Source organism: Fulvia fulva, chromosome 8 (assembly GCF_020509005.1).
Source record: "Fulvia fulva chromosome 8, complete sequence".
Classification (NCBI taxonomy): Eukaryota; Fungi; Ascomycota; class Dothideomycetes; order Mycosphaerellales; family Mycosphaerellaceae; genus Fulvia; species Fulvia fulva.
Window position 1 is genome coordinate 4,287,075 of NC_063019.1, and position 15,488 is coordinate 4,302,562.

A 15,488-nucleotide genomic window follows, 5' to 3' on the forward strand; every position below is an offset into this window, starting at 1 on the left:
AATTCTACCTTCTTAGATCGACATGACCTTGAATATCATTAACAACACCTTGTAAAACGACACAGACATGCTCATAAGGCTTGCAAACGAAGGAGAAAACACCGCTTGATTGTTTGAAAATACTGACTAAGCTATAGGCTTCCAACTTGCTTGCTTGTGACAAGGCTTGATTGCAAACCTTGGAGAATGACTTGCTTGTTGATCAGACTGCGTAGACCTTCATGACCTTTATGGGCATCATTCCGGCGTGCGATATTGGGTCTGCGATGTGATACTGCCGATATGCTGCAGCTGTTCTCCCACCACAAACTCCTATCAGCCCATCGACATCGTCCCGGCGCTTTCCTGTTTCGGCACAACTGCCGGCCGGCCTCGAACATGAATTTGTGTAAAGGAAGCCGAAAGTAATGTGGTGGCTGTTCGAGATGTGTGTTCTTGCCAAGCTTTCGTACTGCCGTGTCGTCTACATACCCGCCCACTCCACGCAAAACGCTCTGACGTTCCCATCTTTGCCCTCTGCTGTATCCGCCTCATCGCCACCAAGCAGGAATCCTTTCTTGACACCAGTGCCGAGTCTGCCTCCGCCAACGAGGCCTTGCAGATCGAACTCCTCGTCCCAGCCCAGACCGTTGCACAAGAAGTGCGAGTGGAATCGCAGCGGATCGCCGGGGTAGACCATGTACTGGCAGCCAAAGCGCAGTCCGGGTGCCATGAAGTAGCCATTTTCGTGCAGGTGCTTGTAGAGCGGGTATGAGTCTTGTGCTTCTGGTAATTCGACTGTTTCGCTGGGCTGTGGCCGGTCTACTTGCATTGGCGGGTAGGAGATCGTGGGCGTGACGCCGTATGGTTCTGGACCTGCCGTACTTCCATTTGACGACGCTCGAGATCTTGCGCCGTTTGCAGAAGCAGGGTTGATTCTCGTGTCAAACAGGCTGTCGTCCTCGTCTGCAACGACTCCACCTCCTCCACCGATAACAGGCTCGTCCTCCTTCTTCTTGTCTTCCTTCTTCGGCTTCCTCACCCTTGGTGTAAACATGTCATCTGGTATGTCGTTCCAGTTCTCTGTCGCTCCCTTTTTCTGCAGCGCGGCCTTCTTCCTGTCCTCGCTCTTCTTCACTTGCTCCATCGCTGCGCCTTGGCCTTGCTTCCTGAGAGCGGACTGATAGGCCTTCCTCTCTTCCGCGCTCATGCCTTGACCAAAAAAGTTGCGTTTGTGCGCAGCCACATCATCGACGACGTGTGCGACCCCCTTTTGAACCAGGAGGCGTGCTTCTTCGGGCATGAGCTGTAGCGGCATTCCAAGAAAGACGTTCTGCTGTGAAGCCTGAGGCAGTGTTCCCCCAAGCACACCGATGATGTTGTGTTCGCGTCGAAGATAGGTCGCAACGTTGACATCGTAGATCATGTAGCGGTTGGCGAGCTTGAAGATGGCGACCGGCTCGGTGACCGCCTGATCGGATGTTGTCGACGCCATATCGATGTGGGCGCAGAGTGCGAATCGAAGGGAACTGCTTATCAGTCAGCGATTATGCTGGGAGAGAACATGATTATGTAAATGGCAAGATGTGTGTGGGGTCATATGAAGGATTGTAGCAGAGTTTTCTCGTCATTAGATTCAGTAGATTGACAGATTGATATGGAGTTCTTAATCATTGCAAGTGAAGATTGGGAAGAGGGGATTGGGACGTACGCTTGATCTTTGCTCTTGCCGAACGAAAGGCTGGACGATGTTGGAAGTGGCTGAAGGGCTTGACTGTGGTGAAGCTCGAGGTCGAGGTCGGTTCAGTGATGGCTATTGTCTTCTGCACGGAGCAGAGCTCTTGGTAAAATGGAAGCCGCGAGCCAAGGCCACGCGGCAACTTCCCGCTGCACGTGCCCTCCGCGGCAAAGACAAAACTTCAATTTCTGCCGCGGCAACTTGAACCTCACTCCCACTCAACACGACCACCACCAGCATGGCCAACCGCGCGGGACCGCCGCGTGCTGGCACTGCGACTGCGCCCCAGAGGACGGACTTCATGCCAGCGTTCATTCGCATGGCAGTGATGGCAAGCATCTTCTACGTCGGAAGGGTAAGTCAGTCCGCGCCTTCCTAACCTCGCTTTTTTGATGAGTTTATCACAATAACCGTTCTGGCGACGTCTATGAGCCTCGAACAAACATGCATCACCATCTGATCACGACACGAGTTTGCGCTCTTGCTGCTTTCACTGCTCGAGATGGACATTTGCTGATCAGCTCGAAGTACCTTTACCAGACCTACCTGAAGTGAACGCGACATCCAGCAGTCCACACCTTCTGCTTCAGTAGCAAGCACCCTTCACTGGAGCTGCTTGCAGCCAGGTCACCAGCAACTGTCGCGCTCGACCGCGTGCGAGTGAACTCACACCGAGTGGTAAGTGTTCATCTTCCACCATCCCCACCTCTCATATGATGATCGGTTTTGTTCAGTTCTGCTACCGAAAGAACAATGTGGATATTAAATACCAGCTTACCAAAATGACTGACATGAGACTCCATCCTCACTCATTCGACTCTGCGATGCCATCCCGATCACTTGGTTGACATGGCAGTACAGAAACTTCGTATCTCGCAGCCTGAGACTGTGACACCACTCCAGCAACCGTCTGCAGATGGCCATCACCTACACTTGCAGTCGCCTCGCCCATCTGGTAAGTCACCACCTCATCTCCCACCCAGCACAAGGATGTAACCTAGTCTATCCATTCAACGAACCCTTTGGGTAGCCATATCTGCCGAGCCACCCTCTCGCACCGTACCATGAAAGCTTCGGCCGACATGGGAGGATCGGTTGTGGAGTTTCGGTACGCATGTGAAGCTGCGGTTGATCATGTTATGCCGTGTCATCGTGCCTTCAGTGCGTCGGACCATGCTGTCCGTTATGGCCAGTATGGCGAGGCGCCGGTGGATGGGCATGCGTAAAAACGGCTTATCTGAGAACACGCCGAGCACTACTTCACCTTCAACAGTTGCAAGTGGACCCACACTGACATACAACAGGCCACACCTGACTGCTATTGGCACTTTGCGCCACTCATCGGCGTCATTCCGCCAGAAGAGTATCTGCAGTGGATGGGATGGCAGATGGGTCCGCCGCGAGTCTGGAGAAGACACCGCAGCTCATTCGCCTCCTCACCCCAAACCTCGATACCTCGACACCTTTCCTGAGAAGTACACGATGGCCACACTCGATTGATGTGGACGACCTGGTCAACCTCTGCTACACTCTGGGCTGAAGAGATCGCTCATCTCCTGGATGGCCTTCCGCAAGTTCTACAATGCAATGCTCAGAGGGCACACTCAGAAAGCGATCTCCAAGGTCTTGGCGTGCCTGTGGCGTGCAGATCCCTTCGAGGCCAGATGTGTGGCGTCATCCACCAGCACGTCGTGCACAGGGTGCTCTCGAACGACTTTGTACGGTCGCTCAGTTTCAGAACTGCAGAGCTCATCTGGTCCCTGCCGCGCCCCCAGCAGCAACGCACTACCACCGGTGATGCAGGCTCACCCAGGGCCCAATGAGAGCGCTTTCGAAAAGCTACGCAAGATGCTGTGCTGTGCATGAGCTTCGCCGCATGAAAAGGATCACTGCTGCAATCAAATGCGCCACGTGAGCCATTCTCGCCAAGGCATATAGTGTCTTGCGTCGTTGCCGCGAGAAGAAAGATGCTCCGCTTGACACGTTCTTCGTCTTCTGCGCACCTCCACGCCGCCTTACCAGAACAACACTTCGCAGCTCACCATCCTCAGATGGCACACCTCTTGCCTCCTTCGATGTCTTCCCTGGCTTGGCTGGTGACGGTGGACTTCACGACCAGCTGGCGCTGTTCAACTCCCAGCAGCCACCGCTGCCGACTACTGCACTATGGCGTGAGCATGGCACTGTGACTGTCGGTTCTCTCCCCTCCGACGACTCATGGCTGTGCTGCCGGCCGAAGACAGTCACAGCTGCCAGCGAATGCAGACAGCTTGAGAGCGCTGACCGGAGCCCTTCCGCTCTTTGTGGATACAGGCGGTCAACATTGCGCGTGGCCGGAGCCTTTCCACTTGGATACAGGCGGTCACACAAGTCATGGAGAGGAGTAACTCAGGGCAGATGGATTGGCTCGAGAAAGCGCAGTCTTGAGTCGAGAATCAGATAGTTGTTGACATCAAACATGAACCCGTCTTATCATACACTTGCCTCATCTATCCTACTCGATACACGTCGCTTGCTCGTAACAAATGCATTCACCCTACCTCAGCAGCATCATGCCACCAAGTCCGCCACAGCTTCAGGCCACCCATGACCCCATACCAACGCTCTGTTCCCCCACTGCTGCGGATGCGGCGCCAGAAACCTCACATTCCTCTTCGCCTCATTGACTTCTGAGACATACGCAAAACCCATCACCGCACTATCCCTCACCGTCTGCTCATCACTACTCCCAGGACAAAACTTGATCGCCACCATTCCTCCCGTCATCGCCGCCGAGGGCGTGATCTTTTCGAACGTTGCTTTACTGGTGGGTTTGCTGTTCGCGTATGGAACGTCGTAGTCATCGTCATCGTCATCGCCTGCTCCGCCGAAAGACGTCTCGTCGGGAACGGAGGCGGTGCCTGATTTGACGCGGAAGAGGTCTACATTGTCGAACTTGATGGTGTGAGTGTGCGGTGCTAGGGTCTCCGTGGCGGAGCCGAAGACGTAGTGGCGTAGTTGTTGGGTTCGGAGCGTTTTGAGGAAGGTGCTGTCGCGTTCTACGGCGCCGGAGGGTTTGGTTATGCGCAGGACTGTGATGGGGTCGTCGTCCTTTTGGGTGGAGAGTTTGCGGGTCAGGTCGGCGGTGAGGCGTTCAGAGCCGAGGGTTAGGACCATGTTTATGCTGAATTCGGAGATGATGTGGGTGATGAGGTCGTAGGAGGATTTGGGGTCGTTGAGGGTGCCGGGTGTGTCGATTATGAGGCCGGACCTTTTTATGGGCGCGGAGTCTTCGAGGCGGGAGGTTACGGAGAGGGCCATGCGGGTTATGAGGGCCTTGAAGACGGAGGGTGATTCGGTGGGGGAGGCGAAGGGGAAGCTGTAGATCAAAGGTGTGCGGATTGGCGAGACGGTGGGACCAGACATGGGGCCAATGCCGTAGCCGGTTTCGACGTCCATTTGCGAGTCGCAGGTTACGGCTGTGAGGCTGCCGGGTGGTGCGAGGAGTCCTTCTCGAGGGTCGAGGTTGAGAATTGTGGGCGAGTGGCCTGTTCGAACGCCCCAGGCTGCGAGGCTGCGGACGAGACTGCTTTTGCCGGCGAAGTCTGGGCCAACGACTAGGACGCGAGGCCCATCGCCGCTGCTTTGAACGCGCAGGTTGCTGAGCCAGCCGTGAACGTTGAGCCATTCGTCGGCGTATTCAGTTTCTTGTCCGGCATATTCGCTTTCGGCGTTGCCACTGATTTCGAGTTGGCATCCTTGCCAGGAGAGAATGGCGCCTTTGCAGCCGGAGAAGGTGTAGAGTTGTTTCTGGGCGAGCTCGACGCCGAAGAGTTCTGCGTGGCCGTGTTCGACTTTGATGTGGTATTTTTGGGAGAAGGAGACTTCAAAACGCCATTCTTGTTTGGGTTGGAGGGTTTCTGTTCGTGGAGGTGCTGAAGTCGATTGTGCGCCTGGGAGTGGTGTTGATGTGGATGGTGTCGCTCGTAGTCCAGGGAGTGAGAGGCCAGGAAGTGACATGTCTTCTGCAGTATGTTGTCGGTAGTTCGCTGTCACGAGACAATGTTGATGTTCCTCGTATCGAGTCCCTCCAACCGCCGAGCTTTGCCGGAGGTGCTCCGCGTGGAACGTGATCACCTCATCCTGAACCCCACCTTGCTGCTGTGCAGCCTGTGCTGGAGGAGTTGAGACGGCGGAGATAAAGCTGACGACGTGATCGCTGCATGGCTCCATGTCGCACCGCTGTGCCGGACGTGGAAGAAGCATGTAAGCTCCGTCTCATCCTAGCCCGCACCTTACGACACGCACCGACATGACATCCACCGCGCCCGCCCCGGCACCGCTGCTGTGCTGCCACCACTTCTCGCCCGCCATCTCACCAGTCAGCACCCCGTCAGACAGCCGACGCTACACCATGGCCGACTTCGACGAGACAGCTGTACCAGCAAACCCAATGGCGTCCCTGCTGGAGCTCTCACACGAACTGCTTCACTGCATCTTCACCGAGATCGAGCCAGCGGACTTGGCCGCAGTCAGCCAGAGCTGCCAGGCCTTGCATGGCTACATTCGTGGGAACAGACTACTGCATAAGGATCTCTACGTTCGACGATACGATGAACCGAAGAAACTCAAAGAGGAGCCAGACTGGGAGACAGCCGTGCATCGGCTTGTCAAGATGGAGAAAGTGCTCGACAGCGAAGATCGGGAAGTGAAGAGACAGCATCTCGGGTTCGTGTGCGAGGAAGTCGACAGACTGGTAGAAACAGCCAACACAACACAAAGCATGGAGGATGGCGAGGATGGCGAAGGCAGCAGGAATGTTGAGCTTCTGCGCGAGAAATTCGCCGACACAGACAATGTTGATGCATTCCTATGCGCAAGCAGCCTCTTTGCGAGGGCAGGAAGTGACGACCAGGAGCCAGCAGATACTCTCGAGCTCAGACAGGCCAGTGCGAAGCTGCATTGCTTGTATGGCGTGCCGATCGACGTTCTGCCCAGCAGAAGCTTCTTCAGTATCATGCGAAACGACGCTGGCATCATCCGAACACCGACAGCAGGACCATCAGCTGCGGCCTTGTCGACGCGGAGTCAAGCGAGGCCACTCCTCACCCACACCTTCGCACGCAGCAAAGTCTACGATCTGCGAGAGTATACGGAGCATACTCTGTGGGGACCTTTCATGAATGATGGCAGACAGCGAGTCGACTGGGAGAAAGTGGAGGCCGTGATGATTGTGCTTGGCTTCAATCTCCGCAAGTTCACTGATCGCAGTGAGGGGCGATTTCCGATGGTCTGGAAGGACACATGGAGCGGAGCGTCACCAAATAGCTACAAGAGCCTGCCTCGCATGGCCGGGGCAGTGAAGGAACCGGATGACGAGATGTACAAGATTCGTGAGCTGGCTCTCGCACTCGATGCACAAGATCCGTATGGCGTGAGCGGCAGCTGGATGCGAGTCGTCTGCTTCCTTGACTACAACGACCTTTACGCCTTTAACTTCAGCGAGCGAATACCTGACGAGCAACCGCGGGACGCCATTGATACTGAAGAAGGTTTGATTGACTTGCGTGAACATGTACGTGTATTGAAACTGACTTGTATGACTTACTAGCCATCCGACTGATTCGCATCAAGCTCCAAGTGACAAAGATCGATCCGCCTGGAGCCGGCGACGAGGACGATGAAGGTGATGGTCTAGATTGGAGCAACTTTACGGGCGAAAGACTACCTGTGGTGCACTTCCGAGGCACCAGTCGGAGTCTGCACGCCAGTTGGGATCCAAATGCGAACAGCAGAATCCGTGGAACAGTACGACAAACACCAGAAGGGGAGATTCGATGGACGACCTTCTCAATCTTCCACGGTGAAGAACGATGGCGAAGCGAAGGTATTCAAGTGGGAGGCCTTCGCTCTGCCCGCGGAGTGCTCGGAAACTGGTTCGACAAAGACTACGACCTCCACGGCCCTGCTGGACCGACAGCATTCTGGAAGGAAACAGATGAACTCGAGGAGGAAAAGTCTAGCAGTATGCCACTTGCCTTCTTTTGATGCAAGCTATCTCGAGGGGTACGTTGGAAATGCTGACCAACAACCTTCTTTTGTAGGGATCACATGGCTACCGTATGGCAACAACACGAACGTATATGACGATTTGATCGAGTTGGCTGATTTGTTGGGTATAGATCTTTCGGATGACTAGATGACGGAGACGGCTTCTGAGCGACGGCTGACGGATAGGATCTGGGAAACGTCTCCGGCCAAAAGTATATGCAGGCACGAGTTGGGTTGTGTGCCTTGAGCATTATTATGCAATGAGTATGATGACCATGATGAGAGGGTGTGGTGGGACTCACAGAGGAGTCGATGTGGTTGGAACGACAAGATGGCTCGCCTGTTGGTAGGGAGCAGCTGCAAGAAGGGCTTGCGACGTGAGGAGGGCGACCGATAGACCAAAGGTGGACTGATTGGTCTACGGGAGTGGACGAGGACGCATATATACCACGGCGGCCGGACCGCCACATCACGACAGCATGATTGCATGGATAAGCACCTCACGTGCTTACTGCAGCGGCTGGTTCCGTACGTGAACCAGGAAGTCGCGGATGACGTTGCCGAGGCTGGCACAGAAAGAGCGAAGATGAAAGATATGAGCAGCACTTTCCAACAAAATCTTCCGAGTAGATATCTAGTTAGTCAATGGCAACCCTTGAAAGATGTTCAGCTTCTCCCGTGCTTCAACATTATATCACGCATCGCAAACACTTTCAGCCAATCGATGTCGTAGTGCACATTGATCTAAATCAGGGTCTTCTTGCATCGGGCAGCCTCCGACGTATTGAGCGACTTCAGCAACACTTCGTTAGACACCAACCACACCGCCCACTGTCACGACGCATTCCTACACTACCCACCAGATTCCAACGCTGGTCAAAGATCAACACACCGCAAGGACTCGCAAAATCCCGCCACCACTAGGCACCTCCCGCCATCTCCACATCCACCACCCATCTCCGCCCTGTTTCAGTCACGAGCGAAATTGACACCACCACACGACACCACTCGCTGCTGATTGCATAACACCCATTTCAGGATAACGTCCCTCTTCTGCACCAGCAATACGCGAAAGCTTTTCCGTCTCGACACGTATCCCGAACCACCGACTGCGCCCGCTCGACTTCGCACGACATTCGCCAGAGCGAGACGCCGCCTACCTCGCGCGACGTCTGCAAGGATGGCAATCCGCCGCTACACCGCCGAGCAGCTCTACATCCTGCGAGAATCACCCCTATGCCAACGACCAGACAACCTCCAGCCCATCGAGTCGTATTTAGAGTATGTGTACGTGGAGATTGAGGGTGTGCGCGAGAAGCTAAGGATACACCACAGTGAGGGCTCGCCGCAAGCGACCCGCAAAGAAGACAATGCGCAGAAGCAGAGGTTGCCCAAGCTGCCTGCTGCTGCACTGGCGGCTGGACAGGGGAGTAGTCCTATGGGAGCATTCTCGACTGGGCGGCCAACTTTGCCTACAAGAGGCAGTGCGTTGAGAACGAATGGTGGTGAGTTGTGCTAAGAGGCTACGATGGAGTGGGCTGACTGAGTCGTGCAGAAGATGTCTCTCTTGGTCCGCCTAGAACTATGTTCCCCAGCAGCAGGAACGTGCCGAAGCTGGCCGATGTGCAGGGCAAGGCGCACGACGATTCGACTCCTACGGACGAGAGCGAGAGTGCCCGAAGCCGCTTCTTTTCCGACCGTCAGCTTAACAGGCGCAGCATGAACGAGAAGGACGCCGGCGCTGAGAACAACAATGCTCGAGATTGGGCGAATGTCCGTGAACGAAGAGGCCAGCGCGACGGTGGCAGCAGAGAAGAGAAAGATGATGGAGAGCGACGGAATGGGTATGGAAACCGACAAGATCCTCGATGGGGCGGTCAACGAGACGACAAGCAGAACGGCGAGCGACGAGGTGGCTGGCGTGAGCGAGAAGCGCGGCGTGATAGAGATCAGGATCGACATGAAAAGGAGCCAGAATGGATGGACGAGCCGGTCGTCAAGCAAGAGAAAGAGCTTGGTCTGGGCATGGCGCGTACACAAGACGAGTTCCAGAAGTGGAAGGAAAGCATGAGCAAGAAGAGCAAGGGCGAGCCAGAGAGAGAGGAGAACGTTGAGGCGACACGGATACCTGAGCCAGCGCCAGAACCAAAGCCTGCTGTTGCGCCATTGAAGCTGGGAGCCATCGACTCCAGTTTGTTTGGTAGTTGGGAGAATGCGAGCTCAACACCACAGAGCGCGACAACGCCATCGGCTGGCACAGGGAGTATCAGGGCAGCGAGAGCAAAGGGAGGAAAGACCAGTCGCTTCGCGTCAATGTTCAAGCCAGTCGAACCCGAGCCGGCTCCTGCGCCCCCACTACCACCACCGATGCCAGCGGATGAGTCCACGAATGGAAACAGCAAGACGTCGGCAGAGGATCACGAAGGCTTCAATCGAGTGCTTGCCATGCTTGAGTCTGCCAAGATATCCCAGCCCACACCACCTGCGGCAGCAGCAGTCCCACCTCCACCGCCGGCGGCTGAGCAAATGCCAGCGTCCCCTCCACCTGTCATCAAGCCTGCTGGCGCGAACGGCACGATCAAGAAGAGTCGGTTCACGGACATGTTCTCGCAGAAGAGTCCCGAGAGACTGCAATCGCCTCAGCAGGGCGGTGTGCAGCTTGGAGACAGTTTGTTCGGAAGCGATGGACCGCACCGACAACAGCAAGAGCAGGCAATACCACGAACGCAAGAACAGGCTTCGACCATGTCGCCAGCGCCGAATGGCATACCCTTCAATGCCCTGCGCGAGCAACAACCTCGTCCTTCTTCGAGTCGTAATCAGAAGGATATGTTCGATCCGCCGTCCCGAGGTGCGGCGTCACCAGACGTCAACATCCAGAATCTACTGGCACAACGGCAGCGCCCACAGCTGCAGAGCAATGACAGCCAGAAGCTTCTGAACCTCCTTAAGAAGGACACATCTGGGTCAAGACCACAGTCGCAACAGGCGCTGCCGATGCATGGTGGTATCGACCAATTGCAGCTTCAGCAGTGGCTCGCATCACAGCAACCCTCGCCTATGCCTCAAGAGCCACAAGCCCCGAAGCCAAGAGGACCACCGCAGCCGCCTGGGCACTTCGAGGAGCAGCTTATGCGGAACTATCAGCAAGAGCAGCCGCAGCAGATGTACGCGCAGGAGACTGTGCGTCGCAGTCAACAGCGTGCCCCACCGGGTTTCGGTGTGCATGATGAGCATGCCATCTTCTTGCAGCAGCAACAGCAGCAGCAGCAACTCCGTCGTCAGCAGCAGTTCTCTGAACCACCGCCGCCGGTGCCGCAACAGCAAATACCAGGTATATACCAGACACCCGCACGACGACATCGTCACATGATTTTTGAGTAATCGCTAACTGTCTTCTGCGCATAGGTCCTGGCCGCAGGATGAGTGGACACCCGAACCTGCCACCAATGCAGATTCCACAACAGCAGTTCCCTCCTGACCTCCACCAATTGTCTTCTCCTACCGGTGCGCCGCCTCCTCCTGGATTTGGTTTCCCTCACAACGTCAACATCTTCCAAGGTGCGCAGCAACAACAACGTGGACCTCCACCGCCTGGGTTTGCCGGGAATGCGCCTCCTGGGTTTTATGGAGCTCCACAAGGTATGTGACGCCCTGCACAACGCCCTCGCTTCACTGTTTCAAGCTTCCTCGGGGCTCCTTCACGCGCTTGGTCACATCAGCTAACAACTTTCAGTAGGTATGCCACCTGGTTTCCAGCAAGTCCGCTCGCCAATCGACGGCATGCCGCCTAACATGCGCTTCAACCAGAACGGTATGGGTGGAAGGCCGATCTAGGAGAGGGTTGTTGACGTAGATCGGCGGAAATTGCGTGGCCATGAGAAAGCGTTTCGAGTTCTTCAAGGGCTTATGACGATTCGCACGCCGCGCCCCGAAAAACACTACGGCCGTGCGAGGAAATTTTGGCTGCTGTACAGCCAGTCGCTTGAGGTGCCCGAAGAGATCATCGAGGGTATCTCGGAGTTGGGCCTGGACGTGTCGCCCGATTGGATTTCACCCGGCTGTGTTTCTCCCGCGACGTGCAAAGCTGTGCAGCAGATCGTGGACGACGTCCGCTCGGAGGAGTTCAACATCTTTGTGCTTTGATGGCTAGATGTTGGCGTGGGTCGAAGATGGGTGGCTTAGAGAGGCTGAGGGTGCTAGGAGCGCAGGTGTGAGAGCATGGACAGAGTCTGGATATATTGGATCGGGCTGTCGACATGTCGACGGCCTGGAGGTGGATGGTGTCGAGACCGGTCACTCGAGAAACACTGCGGTGGAAATGTAGCCGTGGAGTGTAGCATCGGTATTCAATAGGCATTCGACATCGAGACGCGGTATCGCGAAGCCGTCTTTGGTGTATCTGTTTTGCACGTTTAGACGGCTCTATATATACGCCTCGACGGACTGCGAGAGCGTTACGGCTAATCGAATAGCGCAATAGTAATAAGCCCGTCGTACCTTACCGTCCGGCGTCGCGACTCTTCGACAAACTACCTTCTCTTTCACGACCTTACTCTCTTCGATTTTACGGCCTCGCTTTACCCGACGACGTAATGTCTCGTCTTCGACGAGATACTCTTACCTCTTCTATATATACCTCTCTTAGACTATTATACTCTTTCTTTAGTAGTCTTCGCTCTTAAATCTACCTTTATTTTCTAGGTTAAGTAGAATAGATAAACTACATTTAAAAAAGTAATACTATAAATATATTTATAGTTAGACTTAGGAAGTTACTTTATATACTAGAAGTATCTACTATTAGAGTAAGAGTCTAGTAGGTAATATAAAAGTAAAGAGACGAGAATATAGAACGAAGTATAACTATAAGAGTATAATTAGTTTACTATATAGAATAAAAGATAAGTAAGAGAAGAGAGAGATTATCACCGCGGTACTTAGGGTAGTCTATTATCCAAAGTGAGCCTAGATAAGGCTCCGCTAGTATAAAGCTTACAAGCTTTACGACCTCGTCTTTTATATATTTAGGTAAGTCGGTAGCGCGGGTCTAAGCGGGCCGCTTACGTAGCCGTAATAGAGATAGAGAGCTCTAGCTATTTAAAGAGCGTACTTTAGAGTATAAAGCTCTAGATCACTAGCGCTAGAAGAGATTAATTAATTATTCTATTAACGTACTGTTTTAGTCCTAGACTATATAATATAAGTCTTATAATAAGACTAAAAGTCGAGACGAGAGGAAAAGTCCTCCGGCTAGTAAAACCTCTTAAAAGTAAAGAAAGAGTTCGTTCTTTATAATATATATAACGTACTTTACTACCGAGCGGGCTATACTACCGAGCGGGCTACTTTTACTAAGAACTGTACTACTTCTATAGATATAGCTATATAACTAGATCTAGCTCAACTGGTGGACTATCGATGTCTACGCTAAAACACGACACATTCGAAAGCTCTTATTAAGGCTATTCTTACGATATATAAAGCAGGCCACTACCCCTAGGACTAAGGGAGTTCTACCTTATTTAATCTAGACAGCTTAAAGCTCTCTTCACCCTATTTCTTCAGCTCTAAACGCCGCGGAGGTGCCTAGCTACATTAGGCAACTCCTAGGCAATAGTAGCCTAGGCTACGGTACTAACGGCGCCTACGGCCCTATAGGCGAAGCCCCCCTAAGACAACTAGTAGCAACTTATAGAGGACGCAAAAAGTATAGAAACTAACGATCAGCTCCCTTACCGGTCTCTATAGGTAATGATTACTTAGCTACGTACAACGCCTATACTATCGTATTACCGAGGGCAATAAGAAATAAGGACGACGTCCTAGGCGATTAGTAAGGCCACTCGGAATCAACACCCCTATAGCTAGGTATTAGTCGCGGTATCGATACTAGGCCCCCGCCTAACGTACGATATAGTTACGATTCGTATTGTAGTAAAGGAAGACTAGGCCGAAGTTACGAAGCTATCGAATAAGGAGCTCGCCTAACGAATTAACTAACTAGGGGTGGTCGTAGTGAACTAACAGTCTAACGGTACTCTATAGATCTATACTAGCTCTACTACTACTAGGAGGTACCTAGAGGCATAGCTATAGTAGGCATCTAAGGTTACGGTATTAGCGAAGGTCTTAACGAAACAATTCACGATCCTAGTCCACGACATGCCTAAGGAGTTTGACCTAACTAACTAGGGTCACCTACGCGCTCTCTAAGAGGACAACCCGGTCACTCTTAACTCTCTAATCCAGAAGGCGACTTGGCTCTATAGGAAATGGCTAGAAGGCAAGAAGGCCTCGGCGCTAATAGTATAGCTACAAGACGCGAAAGCGGCGGATCTAGCGATAGAACAAGGCCTAGTTTAGTAATATAGCCTTAAGATAGTAGAAAAGTACTCCTTATCCTTTCGTGTCCTCTAATACTTCAAATACTAACAGTATAGACACTAAACCTATACGTATATAAACAAGTAGGCCTGCTCGAACTATATAGGAGACTATATATCTAGGGACTATATATCGACTACGAGACGGTACGCGAACTGTCCGGGGTCCTACCTATCGTATAGTACGGAATGCCTATAGCGGAAACTAGCGAAAAACAAGGTAATCACAAATAGAACCGTCGCCCTAAGATTCTACGGCGACCGTAAGGCTAGCCTATACCGGAACTAACTAGCGGCGGTCGGGTATAAGTACCCTAGGGCCGAGAACGATATAAAGGATGCGCAACCTAGGGCGTACGGGAGGCCACGTGCTCTACTAGCTACGGCGAGGGAATCTAACTAGGCCCGGCTCCCCTTTAGTATATAGCCGATAGGCGTAGACTAGGACGTATAGGGCAGTAGGACATAGGACGATATAGAGGAAATAATTGTCGATACCGATAACTAGCCTCGATACGCTTAGCATCATCTAGTATAACGTTAACTATAGCAAGGATATAGTCTAGAACCATTTCCTATACGAGGCGGACCCGCGCGTCTACTACGTCCTTATAATCTAGGAGCTATAGATTAACCCGTACTATAAGAGACTAACGACCTATAAGTTACTAGGCTATACGACATGCCTACGAGGCGACGGCAGACCCCGTACGTGCTTCTATATTAGTAAGGACATACTAGAATCCGACTAGGAGGTAGTATACTACGTAGACGAAGAAGGCGGGGGCGATATTACCTCCCTCTACGTAGGTAGTACCTAGATACACAACCTATATATATAACCGCTAGCCTCGAGGTCTAGCCGCGACCTAGGGGTCTATAGACACCTAGATAGTGCGCTTAAGAGACAACGGTACTATATCGTAGTAGGAGACTTTAATATATACTACCCTTATTAGGAAAGCCTAATATAGCCGCACCCTATAGCCGACGAAGTACTCGACTTAATAGCGAGCAACGTAATTGCCCTTAATACCCCGAAGGACCTAGGTACCTAGAAGAGAGGGGGACTCTAAGGCACGATCGACCTCTCCTAGATCTTAGATAGCTACTACTACACGGTAACCTACTATAGGATCGAACATAAACTCGAGGCGTCGTTAGACTATATACTAGTCAGGACCTCTATTACGATATAGATATAACGTATACTAGCGAGAACCCCTAAGCTAAACTAGGGAAAGGCCTACTAGGCCAACATCTAGGTATACCTCGATGACTCTAAGAGGCTAGTCTAGATCGCGTAGTAGCAATATAATAGTAAAGACGAGATAGACGAAGTAGTCTAGGGTTTG

General features: G+C 52.8%; 5 protein-coding genes across 5 annotated transcripts; 3 read left to right on the forward strand and 2 right to left on the reverse strand.

The window, feature by feature from the left end:
* Positions 1-463: 463 nt before the first annotated feature.
* CLAFUR5_11666 (putative tRNA-splicing endonuclease subunit tsp-4) lies at positions 464-1,474 on the reverse strand (the record flags this gene model as incomplete). Its single annotated transcript, XM_047910814.1, has 1 exon — positions 464-1,474. One exon carries the CDS (start codon positions 1,472-1,474, stop codon positions 464-466), a length of 1,011 nt encoding a protein of 336 aa, XP_047765041.1.
* Positions 1,475-1,955: 481 nt separating this feature from the next.
* CLAFUR5_11667 (uncharacterized protein) lies at positions 1,956-3,189 on the forward strand (the record flags this gene model as incomplete). Its single annotated transcript, XM_047910815.1, has 2 exons — positions 1,956-2,072; positions 3,022-3,189. 2 exons carry the CDS (start codon positions 1,956-1,958, stop codon positions 3,187-3,189), a joined length of 285 nt encoding a protein of 94 aa, XP_047765042.1.
* A 1,078-nt stretch (positions 3,190-4,267) lies between these two features.
* Positions 4,268-5,929, reverse strand: CLAFUR5_11668 (mRNA cleavage and polyadenylation factor CLP1; the record flags this gene model as incomplete). The annotated part of the gene is made up of 1 exon (XM_047910816.1): positions 4,268-5,929. One exon carries the CDS (start codon positions 5,927-5,929, stop codon positions 4,268-4,270), a length of 1,662 nt encoding a protein of 553 aa, XP_047765037.1.
* Positions 5,930-6,008: 79 nt separating this feature from the next.
* CLAFUR5_11669 (uncharacterized protein) lies at positions 6,009-7,895 on the forward strand (the record flags this gene model as incomplete). The annotated part of the gene is made up of 3 exons (XM_047910817.1): positions 6,009-7,248; positions 7,308-7,721; positions 7,801-7,895. 3 exons carry the CDS (start codon positions 6,009-6,011, stop codon positions 7,893-7,895), a joined length of 1,749 nt encoding a protein of 582 aa, XP_047765038.1.
* A 1,032-nt stretch (positions 7,896-8,927) lies between these two features.
* On the forward strand, positions 8,928-11,584 carry CLAFUR5_11670 (uncharacterized protein; the record flags this gene model as incomplete). Its single annotated transcript, XM_047910818.1, has 4 exons — positions 8,928-9,252; positions 9,303-11,081; positions 11,156-11,389; positions 11,487-11,584. The coding sequence occupies 4 exons, from the start codon at positions 8,928-8,930 to the stop codon at positions 11,582-11,584; spliced, it is 2,436 nt and encodes an 811-aa protein (XP_047765459.1).
* Positions 11,585-15,488: the final 3,904 nt, after the last annotated feature.